The following is a 19,215-nucleotide window of genomic DNA, read 5'->3' as shown; positions in this document are numbered from 1 at the left end:
GTGGAGGGGAGGGGGAGCGGGGTGTGGGTGCCGCTTGCAGCCAGCCGCGGCGACGCGGGACGCGCAGCCAGCCGGCGGCGGGCTTCCTGCCAGCCACTGCTTTGCTGCCTGCGTGCCGGCCTGCCCCTGCGCCACACGACCCACGCTGCCCCTGCGCCGCCCCGCCCACGCTGCCCCGCCCTGCGCTGCCCGGCCCTCACCCTCGCCCCCCGCCGCGCCGCCGCCCGCAGGCCCCACCGGCGTGGGCAAGTCGGAGCTGGCCAAGACGCTCGCCTCCTACTACTTTGGCTCGGAGGAGGCGATGGTTCGCCTGGACATGAGCGAGTTCATGGAGAGGCACACCGTCAGCAAGCTGATCGGCTCGCCACCCGGCTACGTGGGCTACAACGAGGGCGGCCAGCTGACCGAGGCGGTCAGGTGTGTATGTGTGTCTGTATGTGTGTGTGTGGTGTGGGTCGTGGGTGTGCGTTTTCTTCTCTTGTTTTGCTTGTTTTTGGGGGGGAGGGGTGCAGGCGGCCGCGGCGCTGGGTGCGTGGCGGCTGTGCAGGTGGCAGGCTGTGGCCCCCAACGCACGCATGCCTCTGCGGGGGCCTCTTCCTCTTTGGCGCCGCCGCTCTCCTGCCCCCCTGACCCCTGCCCGCCCGCCACCCCTGCCTGCCTGCCACCCGGCGCAGGCGGCGGCCGTACACGGTGGTTCTGTTTGACGAGATTGAGAAGGCGCACCCAGATGTTTTCAACATGATGCTCCAGATCCTGGAGGACGGCCGCCTCACCGGTGCGCCGCCCGGGCAGGCTGGGCGGGCCTCAACATAGCAGGCGTGCCCGCCTGTGCAAGGCATATGATGGGGCTGGCTAGGGCTGGTGTCAGGCTCGCCTCCCCGCCTCGTGCCTGACCCTCCCCCGCCGCGCCCCCGCCCCCCGCCCCCTCCCGCAGACTCCAAGGGCCGCACTGTGGACTTCAAGAACACGCTCATCATCCTCACCTCCAACGTCGGCTCCTCGGTCATCGAGAAGGGCGGCGGCGGCATCGGCTTCCAGCTGGACAACTCCGAGGAGGACTCCTCCTACAACCGCATCAAGTCGCTGGTGAACGAGGAGCTGAAGCAGTACTTCCGGTGAGGGGGGGGGCGGTACTGCAGGGGTGGGAGCAGGGCAGGGCAGGGCAGGGCAGGGCGGGGCGGGGCAGGGCAGGGCGGCAGCGGCGGCGGGGTGTGGGGCGTGGAGCGCTGGCGCAGGCCTCCTCCAGCAACAGCCCAAGCCCAGGCCAGGGCAGGGCAGCGGCCGAGTAAAAAGGTGCCCACCACGCCACCTGCCCCCCTTGCCAACCTCCCCGCCTGGCCGGTCCCCGCCCCCCCCTCCCCCTCCCCCTCCCTCCCCGCAGCCCCGAGTTCCTCAACCGGCTGGACGAGATCATCGTGTTCCGCCAGCTGACCAAGCAGGAGGTGAAGCAGATTGCCGACATCATGCTGCGGCAGGTGTTCAAGCGGGCTGAGGAGAAGGGCATCAAGATTGACGTCACGGGTGAGCTCGAGCTCAGCACTTTTATTGAGCTTGCAGGGGGCAGCAATGCATCGCGTGCGCCAGGCCTTGCGGCAGCCGCGTGCAGCGCAGCAGGGACGCCGCGGCGGGGACGCCGCGCCGTGCGCGCGCTGCGGCCCCGCTGCCGGCGGCCGGCCCGCGACGCGTGTTTGCTTGTTTTGTGTTTACGGTCTGCACATCCGCAGAGCAGCTTGCGGCACAGGCCCCGGCTGCTCTCAGCCCTGCCGCCGCGGCCGCCGCCTGGTTCGCAGACCCAAGGATTTTTGCCGCTTTGAACCAACAACAACCACAACAACAACAGAAACAAACCTATGCCTCCTCGCCCCGCCCTGCTGCAGAGCGCTTCAAGGACCGGCTGGTGGACGAGGGGTACAACCCGGCGTACGGCGCGCGCCCGCTGCGCCGCGCCATCATGCGCCTGCTGGAGGACTCGATGGCGGAGCGCATGCTGGCGGGCGACATCAAGGAGGGCGACTCCGTCATCATTGATGGTGAGCCTCAGGGCCGCGCTGCTGATGGTTTGATGGCGATAATGAACAGAAGGATGAGAGGACAGCAAGAGAACGGAAGGAGGAGGGGGGTGGATACATGCCTCGGGGGGGAGCAGGGGAAGGCGGGGCGGCAGGCTGGCGCGGGCGCCCGAGGCGGCGAGCCTGCGTGTGAGCAGGCCTGGTGGGGTGCCAGCTCCCTCTCTCTCCCGCTCTCTCACACCTGTTCCATCGCCCTCGCCTGCTTGCGCCCTGCCTGCCCGCAGTGGACGCCGACGGCCAGATCAGCGTGCTCAACGGCGACAAGAAGATGGTGTCGGCCATCCCCTCCGCCGCCGGTGCGTGGCCGCCTGCCCGCCGCCAGGTTTCCTGCTGCTGCCGCTGTTGGCAGGGGGCGGCGGGCCAGTCTCAGTCATGTGGCATGTTGCAGCGCTGGTGCTGGGCAGCCCGGCCCTTGAGCCCCACCTGCCGAAACCCGCTGCTGCCCTGGCCCCGCCCCATGTGTTTGTGCAGGCATCGACTACACCTCCTAGGCGCCCAGCTGGCGGGCTGGTAGCCACGCACAAACACACACCCCGACTGCACTACCACCGGCCCTGCACACGACGCGCCGTCGCCCCCACCCATGCCAGGCGCCCGCTGCAGCCGGCAGCCGGCCGGCGCACGCCATGCATACGCGCGTGCCCCGCGCCGCTACTATAGGTTTTGTCGCTTTGTTGCAAGGGATGAAGCATGACGACGCGGGGCGCCGGCGGGCAGCGCCCTGCAGCCGCGGCTCCGCGGCGGCGCGCCACCCAGCCTTTCTTTCATTCACAGGTCTCCCCCACCCATACTCTTCTTCACTGCTGCTGCTGTACCATACAACAACAACTCTTTGAAATCCCTCGGGATAGTTGTAACACAACGTGTGATAAGGACAGTGACGGGTTGCAGGCGGGGGGGGCGGGGAGGGCAGCGGCACTTTTACCGGCTGTACTCCATGCAGACCAGCAACCCTGCAGCAGGCCAGGCAACAAGCGCAGCCGTTGCAGATGCATGGTGGTGGGCCGCGCCTCACATGCCGCCAGAAGAGATGGCAGGCGCCCGCGCCCATCCACCCACCCCCTCTACAAGCACACCCTGCTTGCTGCTCAAGCCCCTGCCAACTCCTTGCCTGTGCTTGTGCACGGCCAACCATGGGTGCACGGTGCAAGCCAGGCAGAGCACCCACCTCTGTGGCACCCAGATTGCCTGCCAGGAGGGGCCGGCCTTCATGATCCAGGCCAGCAGCTGCGGGTTGGTGCGCTATGATCTGTGCCCGCCGGCTCAGCGGGCGACACGGGCCGTCGATGTCAGCCGGGAACAGCTGCGACTGAGCAAATCTGCGGGCAGGCAAACACGGCAGCAGGGAGAGGCACATCAGGACCAGCGTGCAGGCGCCCACTGCCGCGGGAAAAGAGGCGGCAGGCTGGAAATGGCGGTATGGAGGAGTAGTGGTGGGCGGCGCAGCGTACAGGCGTGAGCCACCGGACGGGTGTCAGCGTACCGGTGTGGGCCATTCCAGCGCACCTTGAGCTGCAGCGATAGCTTCGCCGCCCGCTCTGCCTGTGTCCCCCTCAACGGCACCTATGTCTCGCTATGGCTGGTTGCGCCGAACGCCAGGCTGCGCCTCGGTGGCGGGGCGGCGGCGCTCCCGCACTCTGCCGGGCGGGGCGGCACCCCTCCTCGACATCTCCCTCTCCCCTTAAGCGCTCCCAGGGCACCCATGCCACACGGGAGAGCAGGGAGCGGCAGCAAAAGTCAACGAAGCATCCAAGGTCCCCATCTCAGCACCGCCTGCAGGCGTGAGAACTATTTATATAATGTAGTGAGTGACACATGCATGCTCTAGAGAGGAGAATAATGCGTTGAGCAAAAGGAACCCTGCTCAGAACCCTGCTCAGAGCCCTGGCTCCAGCTGGCACGCACGAGTTCTCACCTCACCAGCCACCACCCGCCCATCCTTCATTCCTTTGGCCAACAACACGTCCAGCAGCGCCCTGCCCTCCTCCCTGTTGGAGCCGCGACCCCCCGTTGTTGGGGGTTGGGGCTTGACCACCAAAATGCAGTCTGCGCTCTCTACTCCCAGCGGCACACGGCCCCAGAGCCGCCTGTGCAGCAGGGCGTCCGCCTTCGTGCAGCTTTCTGGGCTGCGGATTCAGCCTCCCTCGGCCGCGTCGCTGCTGGCCAGGCCAGCGGTCAGGGGCAGCACCAGAGTGGCAGCTTCTGCAGCGCAGCCCCTCCTGCGAGTGGCGGGTCGCATCGCCGTGAGGACGCTGCCGGCCTGGTGGGCGGCGGCGGCTCGCAGCCTCGGCAGCGCCCGAGTGTCGCCCCTCGTGGTCGGCGTTCTGCTCGTCTACAGCGTGGGCGTGACCCTCTGGGTGGCCCGCAACAACCGTGGCGAGACCAGCAGCAGTAGCGGCGGCGAGGCGGCAGGCAGCGAGCCGAGTTCCAGCGCAGCGGCGCAGCCCACTACCACTGTAGCAGCAACGCGTGCGGCCGTCGTCGTGGCACCCCCGGTGCCCGCAGCACGTGCAGCCCAGCCCAAGGCAGCACAGCCCACGAATGATGGCCGGGTGACCTGCAAAGTCTGCGCCGGCTCAGGCCAGGTTTCTTTTGAGGACCATCCTACATTTGAAGAGGGCACCATCTGCCCATGCTGCCTGGTGCGCACACTGCCATATGATCCTGTCATTGCAATGGAACTGCCATGCATGATCGTGCACGCTGCATGTTGCTGTTGGCTGTGCTTGTTGGCGCTTGCTGCATAGGTTGACGGGAGAAGGGCCACCCCCTAGAACCTACTGCAGTCTGATGCTGAATGCGCTGCTGGTTCATGGTGCAGGGCAAAGGCCGGGTGAAGGCCCACAAGCAGGGCAATCTGATCCAGGCGCTTCTGTCGTTTGATCCCTGACTGGCTGTGAGAAGCAACGCCCGAACGGTGTTGCCTGCCAGCGGTCTGCACCGATGTGCCGCCGGCACAGCAGCCACCCCCTTGTCCAACAAATGTATGCCAGAATTTGATAGATGGACCACGAACGAATCCAGCACTGATGCTCTTCCACTCCCCTACTCCAGTTTGTTCAGCAGCCACACAGGCCTGCCTTCTGTTAGTCTCGTCGTATTTGCTACTACTTCTCCTTTTCATGCATCCTCACCTTGCCACTTCTTATTTGGGCAGCAGATGATTCACTTGCGCTCCCTCCCCCCTCGTACAGTATTTGGTCACAGACTTCAATGTGTGAAACAGACGTCGAATATTCAGCAGTTGCAGGGAGCGGGGCACTAGGTGGCACAGCTGCGGATGGGAATCTGCATGCTGCAGTGATCCACATACCAGTAGTTTGGGCTGAGTATGTGTGCTCACATGGCAGGTTCCTGATCTCTTTGTGGGCATGCGGCGGGAGCAACGCTGAGTGGCGGGAGCGGCGTACTGCGATCGCCGCATGGGTCCTGCCACTGCGTCCACCTCTAGAACCACGAGATCGGCCATTAGACAGGCTCAATTATCAATTGACTGGCTGGAGGTGGCCAGAAACGATGCGCACTGCTGTCTCCCACTCTACCAGAGTGCTCGTCGCCACACGCCTGCTGCTACTCAGGCCCGTCTGCACCGCGCTCGCTGCTCCTCGGCCCCTGGCCTCCTCTGCTGCCACCGGCGCTGGTGTTTGCCGCTCCCCCGCCTTCTACCCTCGCCGCCTCGTCTGCTCTTCCTCCGCTACCATGGATGCATCCACCGAGCCCCAGATCACAGGAGGGAACCCACTGCTGACGGTGAGTTGATCACCTTGGATGGCAGCCATGAGGCAGCCCTGGTTGTTGGCAACTTTAGTGTACTCCTGCCCAATGCCACCTCCCGCCGCACATGCTCAGGTGCTCGCTCCTGCCCGCTGCTTGTTGACCGGCCCGCCGCCACCGCCGCCAATCACCGACTCGCCCCAGCCCGGAACGCTGACGCGCTCGCCCGCTCCTGCTCCTCCTCACTCCGCTGCAGGACTCCCCCTTCCCGGCCTACTCCGAGGTCAAGGCGGAGCACGTGGTGCCCGGCATCCGCGCCCTGCTGGCTGAGCTGCACGCTGAGGTGGACCGGCTGGAGGCCAGCGTGGAGCCCAGCTGGGAGGGGCTGGTGCAGCCGCTGGAGCGCATCGTGGACCGCCTGAGCCGCGCCTGGGGCACCGTCAGCCACCTCAAGGCGGTGAAGGACACAGAGGAGCTGCGCAAGGTGGGTGGGTGTGGGCGAGTGGGTTGGTGGGATGGCAGGGCGGGTGGGGCGGCCGGGGCCGGGCATGCCTGCACTCGGCGCCCTGCTGTCGTGTGCTGGCCCTCTCGAGTTGGGAACTTTGGGCTGCATTTCACGCCAGCACTAGCAGCCCTCACAAACGCCAGCCAAGGCGGCGGCTGTGCCTGGCGCTCCACATGAGCCCGTCATTTTGTGGATCCTCTATCGATGATTTGCAGGCCGTGGAGGAGGTGCAGCCGGAGCGTGTGAAGCTGAGCCTGCGCCTGTCCCAGGTGGGTAACCGCGGCACGCCCGCAGGCAGCCAGCCGTTCCTGCCAGCTGCCGGTGCACTGCAGCATGCAGGTGCACACACTCCCAGCAGCCCCGTCGCCTCCTGCCCGATGCATCTGGTCGTTTCTGCCACGCTCGGGTCGTCTCCGTGCTGCCAGCCTGAGCAGCTGCCTGACTTCCAGCGCGCCTGCCTGGGCACCACCTCCCCATCCGTTGCAGAGCAAGCCGCTGTACGAGGCGTTCCGCGCGCTGCGGGAGGGCCCCTCCTGGGGCCAGCTGTCAGAGGCGCAGCAGCGCATTGTGGAGGGGGAGCTGCGCGACTTCAAGCTGGGCGGTGTGGCGCTGGAGGTGCGCGGGGCTGCAGCAATTGGAGCCTGCATGACGGGTGCAGCGCTGTGCCTGCCTGCCTGCCTGCCTGCCATGCGCAGCCCGCGTGCTGCTGGGGGGTCCCGCAGACAGCAGCATGTCCCGGCTGGCGCCGTACGGCCTGCAGCTCGCCCGGCGGTGCGCTGCGCTCAGCAGGGCTGCCCTGTGGGCCCACCCGACCCCCTGCCATGCGTGCAGGGCGAGGCCAAGGAGCGGTTCAACGAGATCCAGCAGGAGCTGAGCCAGCTGAGCACCAAGTTCAGGTGTGGCTGGGGTGCAGCCGTGGCGCCTGGGTGTGTGGTCTGTGGTGCGTGCGTGGGGCTGGATGCGAGGGAGAGGCTGGCTGGGTGCAGCTGTGGCGCCTGGGTGTTGCCCGGCCAGTGCCAGCAACCTCCGCTGTCTGGCTGGCGCCAGAGTCGCCGCCAGCCTGAGCCGCATCATGTGTCTCCTCCTCCCGTGTGGCAGCAACAACGTGCTGGATGGCACCAAGGCTTACAAGAAGCTGCTGACAGACAAGGCGGATGTGGAGGGGCTGCCCGAGTCGGGTGGGCTGGGGTTGGGTGGAAGGCAGGGGATGCTGCTGGGGGGGCTGGCCTGCTTACCTTGGGTGGCTGGCCTGCCTGCGCGCCTGCCTGCTCATGCTACCCGCCGGGCCGTCCACCTGGATTCGTTTGCCTGATGTCGGATCATGGCCTGCCTGCCCTGCGCGACTCCAGCGCTGGCGCTGGCGGCGCAGCAGGCGGCAAAGGAGGGCCACGAGGGGGCCACCCCCGAGGCAGGCCCCTGGCTGTTCACCCTGGACTTCCCTTCCTACTTCCCGGTGAGTTATACTGTTGTTTCTTGGGGGCGGGTGGATCCCTGAATCAGCAGGCGGGCGGATCCTTGAATCAGCGTTTGGGTGCAAAGTGGAACTTTGATGATCAGGCCTCATGGATAGCGACGTGTGCATCAAGTGCAACACGCAAGCGCCATTCATCCATGCACGTGTCTGCGGTTGCCGACTGCCCCCGCTGCCCCCGCTGCCCCGCCCGCCCCGCAGGTGATGACTCACGCCAAGAACCGGTGAGGAACCGTCGGGAGTGGCGTCTCTGGCTTCCCCGCAGGGCTGGCCCTCCTGGCCCGTACCCTCTGTGAAGCCTGTGGGGCGGTGCCTTGAGCCTGGGGCGCGGTCTGAGTCGCTCCTGACGGTTGATGGCCTGCCGCTGGGCCTGCTGTGGTGCAGTGCGCTGAGGGAGGAGATGTACCGCGCCAGCATCACCCGCGCCTCGTCTGGCGACATCGACAACACCCCCATCATCGAAAAGGCGAGCGGGGAGCAGCGGGCGGGGAGCTGCGGGCGGGCAGCCCAGCAGGGGAGGTGTACCCTGGGCATGCGGTTGTCAGCGCCCTGCTGTGCTGCCCAGCATTACGCGCCGTGCTGCCGTGCCGGTGCGCCAGGCTACGCTTCAGGGGCGATTGCCCTCGCACCCGCCCACACGGCCCTGCGTCGCACATGCTTATGTTTTATACAGCCTCATGAACGACTGTGCGTCCCGCTGCACTGTCGCCTCGGGCCGCGCAGGTGTTGGCGCTGCGCCAGGAGAAGGCGGAGCTGCTGGGCTTCCCCAACTTTGCCGAGGTGTCGATGGCCAGCAAGGTGGGCGGGCTCCTTTCTTTATTGAATTTTTATAACAAGAAAGAAGTAAAGAAGTAACCAGAGACAAGGAAGCAGTGGAGAGGGCAGCTGCTGCCAGCAGCCGCACCCCCCGTGGTTTGCCCTGCACCGCTCCAGCGCGCCTCGCGCCTTGGTGCTGCAGCGCAGGGCGTCACCTCCGCTTTGGCCCGTGCGTGTGCTGACCTGCTGTTGCCGGCCCGGCCTGGCCCCGTCCCCGCGCAGATGGCCACCCTGGAAACTGCGGAGCAGCTGCTGGAGGAGCTGCGGGGCGCCTCCTTTGAGGCAGCCAAGCGGGACCTCCAAGACATCCAGGAGTTTGCCGCAGAGCAGGGCTCCACAGAGCCGCTGCAGCAGGTGTGCTCCTCGCCCGGCGCCCCACCGCGCGCCGCCGCTGCTTGGTGTGCATGCATGCGCCCAGGCTGGGCGCGTTTCAGGCAGGGGGGTTGAGCTGTGTGTGCAGCCGGCACGCTCGGCCCCGCCTGCTGCGCCGACGCCTGTCCCGACGCACGTTTTCCTGTGTTGTCGCTTGCCGCCGCCGCAGTGGGACGTCAGCTTCTGGGCGGAGCGGCTGAAGGAGGCCAAGTATGCGCTGGAGGAGGAGCAGCTGCGCCCCTACTTTGCGCTGCCCAATGTGCTGGAGGTGCGCCGCTTTGGCCGGCTGCTGCAAATATGCCGGGCTGCTGGTCATGGGTCGGGCAGCCTGCTGGCTGCTGGCTGCTGGCAGGCTCACTGGCAGGCCCTTGCGCCAGTGATGCGTGCTGCAACCCGAGCTCCTCGGCTGTTTGGAAGCGACCGCCGCTTGCCAGCGCCCCACCTGCAACCTGCACGCCCCCAGCCGCGCAGCGCGTCGTCACCGCCCGCTGCGCTGCGTCCATCGCAGGGCCTGTTTGGGCTGGCCAAGCGGCTGTTTGACGTGGACATCGAGCCCGCCGACGGCAAGGCGCCGGTGTGGCACGAGGATGTTCGCTTCTTTGTGGTGAAGAAGGGCGGCCGCCCCAAGGCGTACTTCTACCTTGACCCTTACAGCCGGCCCTCAGAGAAGCGCGGCGGCGCGTGGTGAGATGTTCGCCGGCCCCTGCCGCGGCCCTGAGCCGGCCCTGCCGCGACCAGCGTGGGGTGGCACAGCACCGCGCGTGGCGAGGGGCGGCGCGTCGCCGCCGGTACCGGCGGTACAGCCTCTTGCTGCAGCCGCCGCTGGTGCCCAAGTGGCGGCGCCGTGCTGGGGTTCCCGGCGAAGTTGGTGGCTTTGCTGGTGGGTACCGTGCTGGTGGTACCGTGCACGGGTCCCACCCCCTGTGCTGCCTGCCTGCCACGCCCGTCTGCCTGCGCCGCGTGCGCAGGATGGACGAGGTGTGCGGCCAGAGCCGGCTGTTTGCGGTGGAGGGGGAGGAGGTGCGGCTGCCCGTGGCGCACATGGTATGCAACCAGACGCCGCCGGTGGGCGGCAAGCCCTCGCTCATGACCTTCAGGTGGGGCTGGGGGGGAGACTGCGGCGCCCCGACCCCTCGCTGGTGTTGTTCTAGCACAGGCCCGCCCTGCCCAGAGCCGGAGCAATGCGCTCGCTCACCTGCCCCTGCAGTGCGCTGGCTCACCTGCCCCTGTTGCCTCCCTCCCTCCCCTCCCCTCCTCTCTCCCCCCTCCCCGCTCGCCCCCGCCTGGCGCAGGGAGGTGGAGACGCTCTTCCACGAGTTTGGCCACGCTGCGCAGCACATGCTGACGGAGCAGCAGGAGGGGCTGGTGGCGGGGATCCGGGGCGTCGAGTGGGATGCCGTGGAGCTGCCCTCGCAGTTCATGGAGAACTGGTGAGGGTGGAAAGGAGCGGGCTGGAAAGAAAGAAGAAAGACAATAGGGTGGAAAGAAAGAAAACAGTACCAATTTACTGACCTGTTCCATCCAGGGGGCAGCCTGTTGAGGAGGCCGCCTGGCGTGGCGGCTCGGTTCGGCGGGAGGGAGGGCAGGGCGGGGCCTGGCTCCCGCGCCCGGCACCTATGCCCGCTGGCCCTGCGCCGCTCCGCTGCCCGCAGGTGCTACCACCGCAAGACGCTGTACAGCTTCGCGCGGCACTATGACAGCGGCGAGCCTCTGCCGGAGGAGCTGTACCAGCGGCTGCTGGCGGCCCGCACCTACCGGTGAGCGCCCGCCTGCCTGGCGCTGCGCCGCGCCTAGCGCCGCCTGCTGCGCCCGCGCCCTCGCCGCCGCCCGGCTTCCCTCCCCTGCGGGTGCATGGCCACGGCTGCGCCTGCCGCCTGCGTTATCGCGAGGCGCGCGTGCGTGCCGCCTGCTCATTGCCGTTGCTTCCTCTGCCGTCGTGGCGCAGCTCTGGCAGCATGACCCTGCGCCAGGTCCACTTTGCCAGCGTGGACCTGGAGCTGCATGCACGCTTCAAACCGGGCCAGGTGAGGCTGCACGCCCTGCAGCTGCCGATGCTGCTCTGCCGCTGCCGCCCCGGCGCCGCTGCCGCCGCGAGGTCGGCTGCTTGCGTCGGCCTGCGCAACGCTGGCTGCCCGCTGCACGTTGTTGCTTGCCCCTGGCGTCCGACCCCACACCGCCCCAGCCTGCATGGGCAGCTGTCACCCGCCGCACGTGCCGAGGCGGTCGTGCTTGCACGCCCTGCTGGCCCTTGTGTTGCCGCCGGTGCAGGGGGAGAGCGTGTTTGACCGGGACCAGGCGATGGCCAAGCGCACGATGGTGATGCCGCCGCTGCCAGAGGACCGCTTCCTCTGCTCCTTCTCACACATCTTTGCGGGCGGCTACAGCGCCGGGTGGGTGCACAGCCGCCGCGGAGGCAGCGCCGCGTCAGGTGGCGGCAGGTGGCGGGCAGGCGGCCTGGCGATGCGTTGTGGCATGATGTTCTTACCCCCCCTCAAGAGGCTATTGTATGCTGTCGTCATGCTCTCCCGCCATGCACACCACTGCCCCACGCGCTTTTCCACCACTCCTGTGCAGCTACTACTCTTACAAGTTTGCCGAGGTCCTCAGTGCTGGTGAGCCGTGCCTGCACAGCCACATGCCTGGATCTCCTGAAAAATATAGCGGGGCCGGTCATCACTTGCGACTGTTTGGAGGTGGTTGGTGTCGGGTGGTTTCTGATCAAGGGACGAGGCCGGCACCATCTAACCAACACGACACGCTCGGCCTCCTGCCGCGTCTGCTGCAGATGCCTTTGCTGCGTTTGAGGAGGTGGGGCTGGAGGATGAGGCGGCGGTGGCGGAGACGGGCGCCCGCTTCCGCGACACCGTGCTGGCGCTGGGCGGCGGGCGGGAGCCGGGGCTCGTGTTCCGCGACTTCCGCGGCCGCGACCCCACGCCCGAGGCCCTGCTGCGCCACAGCGGCCTGCTGCCGGCGGCGGCGTGACGCGTGCGCCGTGGCGCGTGGGCAACGAAGCCGCTGCAACAATTGAGGAGGCTGTACAATCATGTCGAGCTGTCCAGTTTTTTTTGCACCGGAAATTCTGACTGAGATGACACATTAAACAGATTAAAGAGGGAAAGGTATTCAGGAAAACAGTATCAGTCGGCAACAGGGAATGTGACTGGCAGGTCAGGCCAGTCTCAACGCGTGCACGTCGCTGTAATAGTGGTGCTGGATTTGGCGGTAGCATTGCGCGTGCCCGCCCTGGTAGTATTCGGCGGGGTCGCAGTACTGCTCCTTGGCCGTGTCGACGCCAAAGCCTGCAGGTATCCCGCGCAGGTGTCCCAGGCGCAAAACAGCGCGATCAAGGGAGCGCTCCAGCATGGCATGCCAACGAGTGGCTGGGAGGGCAAGGGGTAGGGCGCGGTACTGCAGCAGGCACGTGTGAGGTGGGCAAGCATGCCGCCTGCTTTTTCAACATGAGGCTGCGGCTGCAGCAGGGAGGCTTCCCTACCCACCTCCTGTCGCCCCTTCGCAGCTGCGGCCGTTCACATTCCCTAGGCTGCCTTGCAGCGGCTTCACCTGGAGGCGATGCACGGGCAGGAACAGGGTGCATCAGCAGCGCAGCAAGGGCATCGCACGCTGTGCAGCACGGAGGCCGGCAGCCGACGCCCAGCACTCCCCTTCCCACCAAGGGCAGGGCAGCAGGCGAGCCCGGCGCACCGGCGGCGCTTCCGCGGGCCGCCGCCGCTCAATCTCTTCCAGCATCGCCTGCAGGTCTGCGTCAATGTGCTCCACCCGGCCTATGAAGTCCACCGCCCAGCCGCCGCCCTCCGTGATGAGGCAGTCGTGCATCGGGTGGATGTGCCCGAAGATGTGCTGCGCGTCCTTTGTGCTGCATGCAGCACAGGCAGGGGCAGCGTGGCAGCACGGCCATCCAGAGGCCAGCTAGCCAGGAGGCCAGGCAGCTGACCGCGCAAGCCACGGCACAGCCGGACCCGTGCACCGCTGCGCTCGGCGAGGCGGCGCTCACGAGTTGCACTTGGCGTCCTGCTTGCACAGGTCGAGGAAGCCGGCGGGGTCGGCGCAGAAGGTGTTCCAGTCGTACGCCTGTGCGGCTGGGCCGGCGGGGTCCAGGTTGCGCGCCAGCATATGGTAGGCGCTCACGGCTCGCTGGAAGGGGTTGCGCACAAAAGCGGCGACAAAGTAGCTGCGCCACATGCCGGCCAGGTCGGCCACGTGCTCTGGATCCAGGGGTTCCAGCTTGATGTCCTCCTGCACCATGGCGCAGTGTGGCATCAGGCGGGCAGGCAGGCGGATGGCTGTCGCAGCGGAGCGGGGGCCATGCACATGCATGGCGGCATGTGCAGCCCTGCCGCCCGGACCAAGCCACTCCCCCGCGCAGCACCGCGGCGCCGGCGCGCCTGCAGCAGCTTGAAGCCCAGTCCCTTCTGGCTGGGGTCCGTGGCGTTGGCGCTGCAGCCCCCAAAGTGGCACAGCAGGCTGGTGGAGGCGGCCTTGGCGAAGCGCAGGTAGACCACTCTGTACAGGTGGTTGACAAACACCTGGCAGGCAGGGTGCTGCGGCAGCGGCGGCGCCAGCTTGCCTGCAGGCAGCGCAGGAGGCTCCCGCCTGTTCAGCGCAGCGCCACGCATGCGCCTGAAAGCAGTGCCGCCTGAATGTAGTACCGCCTGGAAGCAGTGCCGCCCTGCTGCCGTCCCGCTCTCACAGCGGCGGGTGCCCGCGGCGGGACCTCAACAGCAAGCAGCCTGGTGATGCCTTTCCTCACCCTGCTCCAGCATCTCCTTGCGCTCAGCCATCCAACGCTTTAACCGCTCCGCTCGGTAGGGGCCGTGGCGAGGGTGCCAGTTGTGGAGGTCGGTCATGCCCTCCTTGTGCAAAAAGCCGTGGATGCCAGCCGAGGCGGCAACCCGTCTCTGCACTGTGTCATGCTGCAGCGGAACCGACGCCATGGGCCCTCGCTCCTCTCCCTTGCCCCACCCCAGGCCCAGAATGGCGAAGGCAACTACCACCAGCAGCAGGCAGACATTCAAAAAGAAGGTGGGGGCACCACCGGGCGTGCTGTCCCCCAAAACAGCTCTTGCGGCAACTCCCATAGGCGCAACCAAATGCTGCTTACAGCTGACGTAGCGGGACAGCAGGTAAGTGAACAGCGCAATGGATGTACGCGTTCCAGTGTTTCTGAAAGCTGGCGAAATCGCCAAATGCTGGCGAAATCGGGCCAAAAAACGGCTCTGGCTGGCGATTGGCCGAAGGCCATCGCCAGCCAGGGCTGGCTAAATGAGGGCAGGCGGCGGGGCGACATCGCCAGCGCGTCGCCAGCCCCCATGACTGACATCGCCAATATTTTGAGGAGAAATGGCCAATTTTCCTCAGGAACTTCACTCCATAGTGTTAAACAAGCGCCAGCTTGCTGGGGGCTTCGCCCCCAGTCCCCCAAAAGGGAGGCAAGTGCCGACAAAGCAACAGCGGCGCCGCATGTGGCCGCTGCGCTGTGCCAGGCGCAAGGGTGGCTCCCCCGCATTTCGCCAATCCTCAATGTGCCATCGCCAGCTGATTGGCGAAATTTGGACGCGACAGCAGTCCTCATCGCCCGCCCATCGCCAAAGCTGCCACGAGGGCCAGAAACACTGACGCGTTCAGTTGGTTGCTCCGCTGGCGCCAGCGGTGCGGCATGCTGAGCTGACCGCCAACCAGTTGTGCACCTCGAACCCACAGTGTGCACCTCTGCCACCATGTTTACTGACTCCACAGAACGCCCAACCCCACCATGCAAGCGCTACAGGTGCATCCCTGGAGGATTCTGTCGCAGTCGGCAACGCATGCGCAAGGAGAGTATCCGGCGCCGCCGCTGCCGAGGAAGCTGGGGAGGTCGAGCTGCTCGCCACGCCGCGCCGCTGCCATCAGCTCCTTTACTACCTTCACCTTTACCTTTGCCTTTACCTTGCCATCAGCTCCTCCTCCAGGTTGTCGATATCGAGACCAAAGAGGGTGGGGCTGAGGGGGCAGCCCTGACTCAGACCTGTCACGGCCTGGAAGCAGGGCGACAGCCCGGCTGAGGTGCGCACCGACATGGGGACGTTGGTGTACAGAGCCTGTGCTGCCGCCAGCCAGGCTGTGTCCACGCACGCCCCAAGACATATTCCACGGAAGCATGCGTAATCGCAAAATCTGCAGGGACGCTTACGTTCCCGCCGCCAGCTTCTCCCGGAGCTGGTCCCTGGGCACGCGGTCGTATGCCTGCTTGCAGTCAACGAAACAGCCCCACAGCTGCTGGCCTCTGAGGCGGTGCTGGTCCTGGAGTGCGCGCAGCACGAGTGCTGCCTGCGCTGTGCCGCGCTGGCGCCTGAAACCAAACTGTCCTACTGCTCTGAAGTTGCTGGCCTCTGCCCAGTCTGAGATTCGCTGCTCCAGGATGGCGGTGTACATCTTGGCTGCCATGGCGCCGATGGCAACGCCGCGATCTGTGAGCGATGTGTGCTGAGCACAGCACAAACCCACTAAAAGTTTGGCCTGACCTGCACCAGAATGTATTGCACCTGTATCACCTTGCATTAGCTTCCTGAACCTTCCAGTACTTACTTTCCAGCTTCCCCCCGGAAGCTTCCAGAGCCTTCCAAAACCTTCCTGCCCGGATCCTGCATGTAAGGCCTGTGCCTGCCTCCCACTGGACTTGATCCATTTTTCCTTTTGCGGATGATACGTATTGAACGGATGCATACCACATGCCCACTAACGTAGCGACCCCCGCACACATACTTGCCAGGCATGCCAGCGCTCTGTTAGTCGGCGCCCCTGGACGGGCTCGCTCTCAGTCAAACCATCCGCTGCGCGGCGCCGCTTTGAGCAGTCAATTGCTTTGCACATGCTGCCTTGACATCTAGCAGCCTGGTGCTGCCTTCCCTCACCCTGCTTCAGCACCTCCTTGCGCTCAGCCTTCCCCACGTCGGTGCGCGCCTGAGCTGGGCTGTCGCCTTGCGTCCAGCCTGGGGAGGCCGTGACGGGCCTCAAACAGGGCTGGTCTGTGTCTATCTCACCGCCTCATCATCTGCCCTCTGCTGCCTGCCGCTCTCAGAACAGCAAACAGCCTGAACAAAAACAACTGATTCTCATGTGCTTCAAATTCACACTATTCATGCAGAGTGACCAGGCGGAAGTGCTCAGCAGGCCGGTGACGAGCGCAAGGCGGCAGCATGACGGGGAGGCAAAGCAGCGCTGTTAGCTGCCAGCGCGCCGCTGTGTGCGCTCAGTCACTGGGCACATGCAAGCGCTGAGTGCCCCAATCGCTAGGAGACGCTGCCCAGCCCGCCCCAGGGCGACAAGTCGAGGGGACGTTGTGAGGAGCGTTCACCGCCCAGCTCTTGACTCCGGCCACAGCAATGTAGCTGTGACTGCCTTAATCTGTGTGCAGCGTGTAATTGGAGCCATCATCTTGGAGCCACCTGGCAGTGCCGGCTTCCTATAGAGCAGGAGTCGGGCTTGGGCCCGTCCAAACCTGCTCCGCTCTTCGCCCCCCCTTGCCTCAAACCGTCCAAGGGGCGCGGCGGTGGCGCCTCAAGTGCCGCCGCATTGGTTGCCCTCGTTCGATCCTGCCACCCGCCTGTTCTTCGTGCGCAGAGCCCCTGTTCCGGCGATTCACCCTCCAACACACCTTGTCAGCACTCCCGAGGGATCGCAGGGGTGACCACCGCGAACGCGGCGCAACAGGCCCTTGCGCAATCCGGCGCCGCACCCTCATGCCCGCGTTGGCCGCCCTCCACCCCTCAGCAACACAACTTTCCGGCTTGCTTGCGCGCCCAGCGGGTTCCCTGGCGAGCCTGCCAGCCGAGGCCATGCAGAAGCCCTTTTCGCTGGAAGGCAACCCCCTGCTGCAACTGGTGCAGCTGGCTCAGCTGGCGGCCAGCCTGCCGGCCGCCAACCACCCTGCGGCGGCCGCTCAGTACTTTGGTGGGCCCGCCACCGTCTTTGCGCCCCCGCTGGCGCTGCCGAGCCACCCGCCCCAGGCGGCGGCCGCCGCGCCCACCCCGCCGCCACCCATCACAGCCACGTCGGGCACCAGCAGCGACCGCCTGCCCTGTCAGCGGCATGCAGACGCCACCGCTGATCTAGGACCGGGGCCCAGCAGCAGCGTTGCGGGGCTCAAGGTGCGCGTGCGCGGGACCTGCCGCCGCTCGCACTTCACCAAACCTCGCCAGCGCCTGCACCAGTCGGGAGCCCCCTGCACGCCCGCTGGCCTCGCGCCTGCGCCTGCCTGCCCGCCCCCGCCCAGCCCTGGCAACCGCGCACACCAGCGCCGCATTCGTCAGCCCGCCCGCTCCGCCGCCCCGCCACCTCCCCGCCAGCCCACCCCGCCAGCCCACCCTGCCCTGCTCCCTGCCTGCAGCTGCCCGTCACCTGCAACGACATCCGAGGCGTGGTGTACCTGGACCAGCAGGTGGTGGCCTGCTACTGCCCCTCCTGCGAGCAGCGCGTGGCCGCCGGCCACGGTCGCCCGCTCTTCTCCTTCACCCGCTTTGAGCGCCACTCTGGGTCCAAAGCCAAGAAGTGGCGCCTGTCCATCCGCATCGACCCAGGCGCGGTCAAGGAGGCGCCGCCAGGTGGGCCGCCGGGAGCGAGGAGGCGCCTCCAGCTGCCAGCCGCCAGCTGCCAGCGCCGGCGGCCTCAGCCAGGCTGCGCTCGCGGCACCACCAGCCTGCCGCCGGGCCCTGGCCCCCGCCGGCTTCTCCTCTCCAGCGCCTGCCCCACCGCCCCGCCCCGTGCCCCGCCCCGCCTGCCGCAGACGAGCCGCCGCTGGCGCTGGGGGCGTGGCTGGAGGGCAAGGGGCTGGTGTCGTGGGCGCCGCGCGGTGGTCTCAAGATTGGCCCCAGCGCCATGGGCGGCGGCAGCTCAGGTGCAGCCTTCTGGCGCCATGGCGCACCTCCCCCTGCCCCCCCTGCCCCTGCTCTCCCTGTGCATGCACCTGCTCGCCATCACACGCGACGCGCGCGTCGCAGCGCCTGCAGCCCGCCGTGTTGAGGCTGCGTACCGCGACCCTGCTGCCTGGCATGGGCGCTCCTGATGCCCACGCTTGTCTGCTGCCTGGCCGCCCCTGCGCCGCCCGACCGCAGACGACGAGGGATCACCGCTGTACGGCGACGACAGCGGCAGCGCGCGGCGCCAGCTGGCATCCGCGGCGGCCGACCGGCGGCAGGGCCCAATCGGCCCCCGGGCCGCGGCCCATGCGGCGGCGCCGGCGGCGCAGGGCGGGCACGGCCAGGCGCTGGCGGGGCAGAAGCGCGCTCGGCACGACTATGAGACGCCCGACCTGCCCGGCCACGCCGACCGGCAGCAGTGGCTGGAGGCGCAGCGGGAGGCGCTCGAGGCGGTGGCGACGGCGGTGGCGGCGGCGGCGCCGGCTGGCGGCGGCGGCGGCCCAGGCGGCGGCGGCCCAGGCGGCGACGAGGCCGCCAGCGATGGCGACAGCGGGCGGCAGCGGCGCGGCAGCGGCGGCGCGGCCGCGCAGGCCCCCGCAGCCAGCAGCACCATCGCCAAGCATGCCGCCATCTTCTCGCTTGTGTACGGCCTGCTGGAGGAGGGCGACGACCGCAGGTGGGTGCCCCTGCCCGCTTCCCCTGGCCCCAGCACCGCCTGCCTGCAGCCCAGCACCCCGGGCCGGCCCTGGCCTGCTCATGGAAGCTCCCCATCCCGAGCGTCGGGCGGAATGCTGCAGCCGCGGCTGCCCGCGCAGCTGCACGCCAGGCTGAGCCATGCCATGCCACGCTGAGCCATGCCATGACATCGCCATTGCCACGCAATGCGGGCAACGATGAATCACCAGCACTTGGCAACCTCCTGGCTACTGTTGCAGGGCCTTCAACGAGGTGTATCTCCCCTTCTTGGCCGACCTGCCCCCGCACCGCCTGGACTCGGAGTTTGCCACCCTGCTGTCCTACCTCCGCCTGCTCGGCGGCGGCATGGGGTGGGAGGCGGTGCGCGGGCAGATGAGCGCGTACGTGCGCGCCGTCGTGGCAAAGGCTGCCGCCGCGGCTGGTTGAACAGTTACTCTTCCAAGCTGCTCGATCATCAGTTTTCTACCTATGTTCTACCCATGTTTCTTCTGGATGGAAGCGTTGCCACACCAGCGGTTTCCTTACTACTCCCTTGCCCACAAGCCGTGCCCACGCCTTGGCAACAACCCTGCACCGCCTCCGCTCTCCTGACAGCTTACAGTTTTGCCTGCATACCTAGTAACTTGGCCAGCAGAAGGAGCCGCAGCAAGGTTTTGATGG

At 67.1% G+C, this 19,215-nt stretch overlaps 5 protein-coding genes across 5 annotated transcripts in view; 3 read left to right on the top strand and 2 right to left on the bottom strand.

Moving 5' to 3' along the window:
* CHLNCDRAFT_32555 (hypothetical protein) overlaps positions 1 to 2,941 on the top strand; it is a 7,520-nt gene extending 4,579 nt beyond the window's left edge. Inside the window, exons 12-18 of the mRNA XM_005844340.1 lie at positions 231 to 417; positions 675 to 775; positions 935 to 1,115; positions 1,382 to 1,521; positions 1,878 to 2,030; positions 2,294 to 2,365; positions 2,541 to 2,941. Coding sequence (XP_005844402.1) covers positions 231 to 417; positions 675 to 775; positions 935 to 1,115; positions 1,382 to 1,521; positions 1,878 to 2,030; positions 2,294 to 2,365; positions 2,541 to 2,560 — 854 coding nt within the window. The 3' untranslated portion in view covers positions 2,561 to 2,941. The remainder of the gene's footprint in view (positions 1 to 230; positions 418 to 674; positions 776 to 934; positions 1,116 to 1,381; positions 1,522 to 1,877; positions 2,031 to 2,293; positions 2,366 to 2,540) is intronic.
* Positions 2,942 to 5,768: 2,827 nt separating this feature from the next.
* On the top strand, positions 5,769 to 11,929 carry CHLNCDRAFT_139059 (hypothetical protein; the record flags this gene model as incomplete). Its single annotated transcript, XM_005844339.1, has 21 exons — positions 5,769 to 5,819; positions 6,040 to 6,267; positions 6,504 to 6,557; positions 6,775 to 6,903; positions 7,120 to 7,184; positions 7,387 to 7,466; positions 7,638 to 7,741; positions 7,961 to 7,983; positions 8,144 to 8,278; positions 8,325 to 8,349; positions 8,483 to 8,557; positions 8,798 to 8,929; positions 9,117 to 9,215; positions 9,456 to 9,631; positions 9,916 to 10,044; positions 10,240 to 10,377; positions 10,600 to 10,704; positions 10,893 to 10,971; positions 11,216 to 11,337; positions 11,522 to 11,559; positions 11,733 to 11,929. 21 exons carry the CDS (start codon positions 5,769 to 5,771, stop codon positions 11,927 to 11,929), a joined length of 2,184 nt encoding a protein of 727 aa, XP_005844401.1.
* Positions 11,930 to 12,115: 186 nt separating this feature from the next.
* On the bottom strand, positions 12,116 to 13,899 carry CHLNCDRAFT_139058 (hypothetical protein; the record flags this gene model as incomplete). The annotated part of the gene is made up of 6 exons (XM_005844254.1): positions 12,116 to 12,246; positions 12,445 to 12,508; positions 12,650 to 12,821; positions 12,960 to 13,248; positions 13,335 to 13,532; positions 13,716 to 13,899. 6 exons carry the CDS (start codon positions 13,897 to 13,899, stop codon positions 12,116 to 12,118), a joined length of 1,038 nt encoding a protein of 345 aa, XP_005844316.1.
* Positions 13,900 to 14,886: 987 nt separating this feature from the next.
* CHLNCDRAFT_139057 (hypothetical protein) lies at positions 14,887 to 15,388 on the bottom strand (the record flags this gene model as incomplete). Its single annotated transcript, XM_005844253.1, has 2 exons — positions 14,887 to 15,042; positions 15,314 to 15,388. The coding sequence occupies 2 exons, from the start codon at positions 15,386 to 15,388 to the stop codon at positions 14,887 to 14,889; spliced, it is 231 nt and encodes a 76-aa protein (XP_005844315.1).
* A 1,391-nt stretch (positions 15,389 to 16,779) lies between these two features.
* CHLNCDRAFT_139056 (hypothetical protein) lies at positions 16,780 to 18,981 on the top strand (the record flags this gene model as incomplete). The annotated part of the gene is made up of 5 exons (XM_005844338.1): positions 16,780 to 17,091; positions 17,331 to 17,544; positions 17,727 to 17,837; positions 18,055 to 18,535; positions 18,795 to 18,981. 5 exons carry the CDS (start codon positions 16,780 to 16,782, stop codon positions 18,979 to 18,981), a joined length of 1,305 nt encoding a protein of 434 aa, XP_005844400.1.
* Between the last annotated feature and the right edge of the window lie 234 nt (positions 18,982 to 19,215).

The sequence above is a fragment of the Chlorella variabilis genome (genome assembly GCF_000147415.1).
Source record: "Chlorella variabilis unplaced genomic scaffold CHLNCscaffold_23, whole genome shotgun sequence".
In the NCBI taxonomy this organism is placed as follows: Eukaryota; Viridiplantae; Chlorophyta; class Trebouxiophyceae; order Chlorellales; family Chlorellaceae; genus Chlorella; species Chlorella variabilis.
This window is presented reverse-complemented; position numbering and strand designations above follow the sequence as displayed.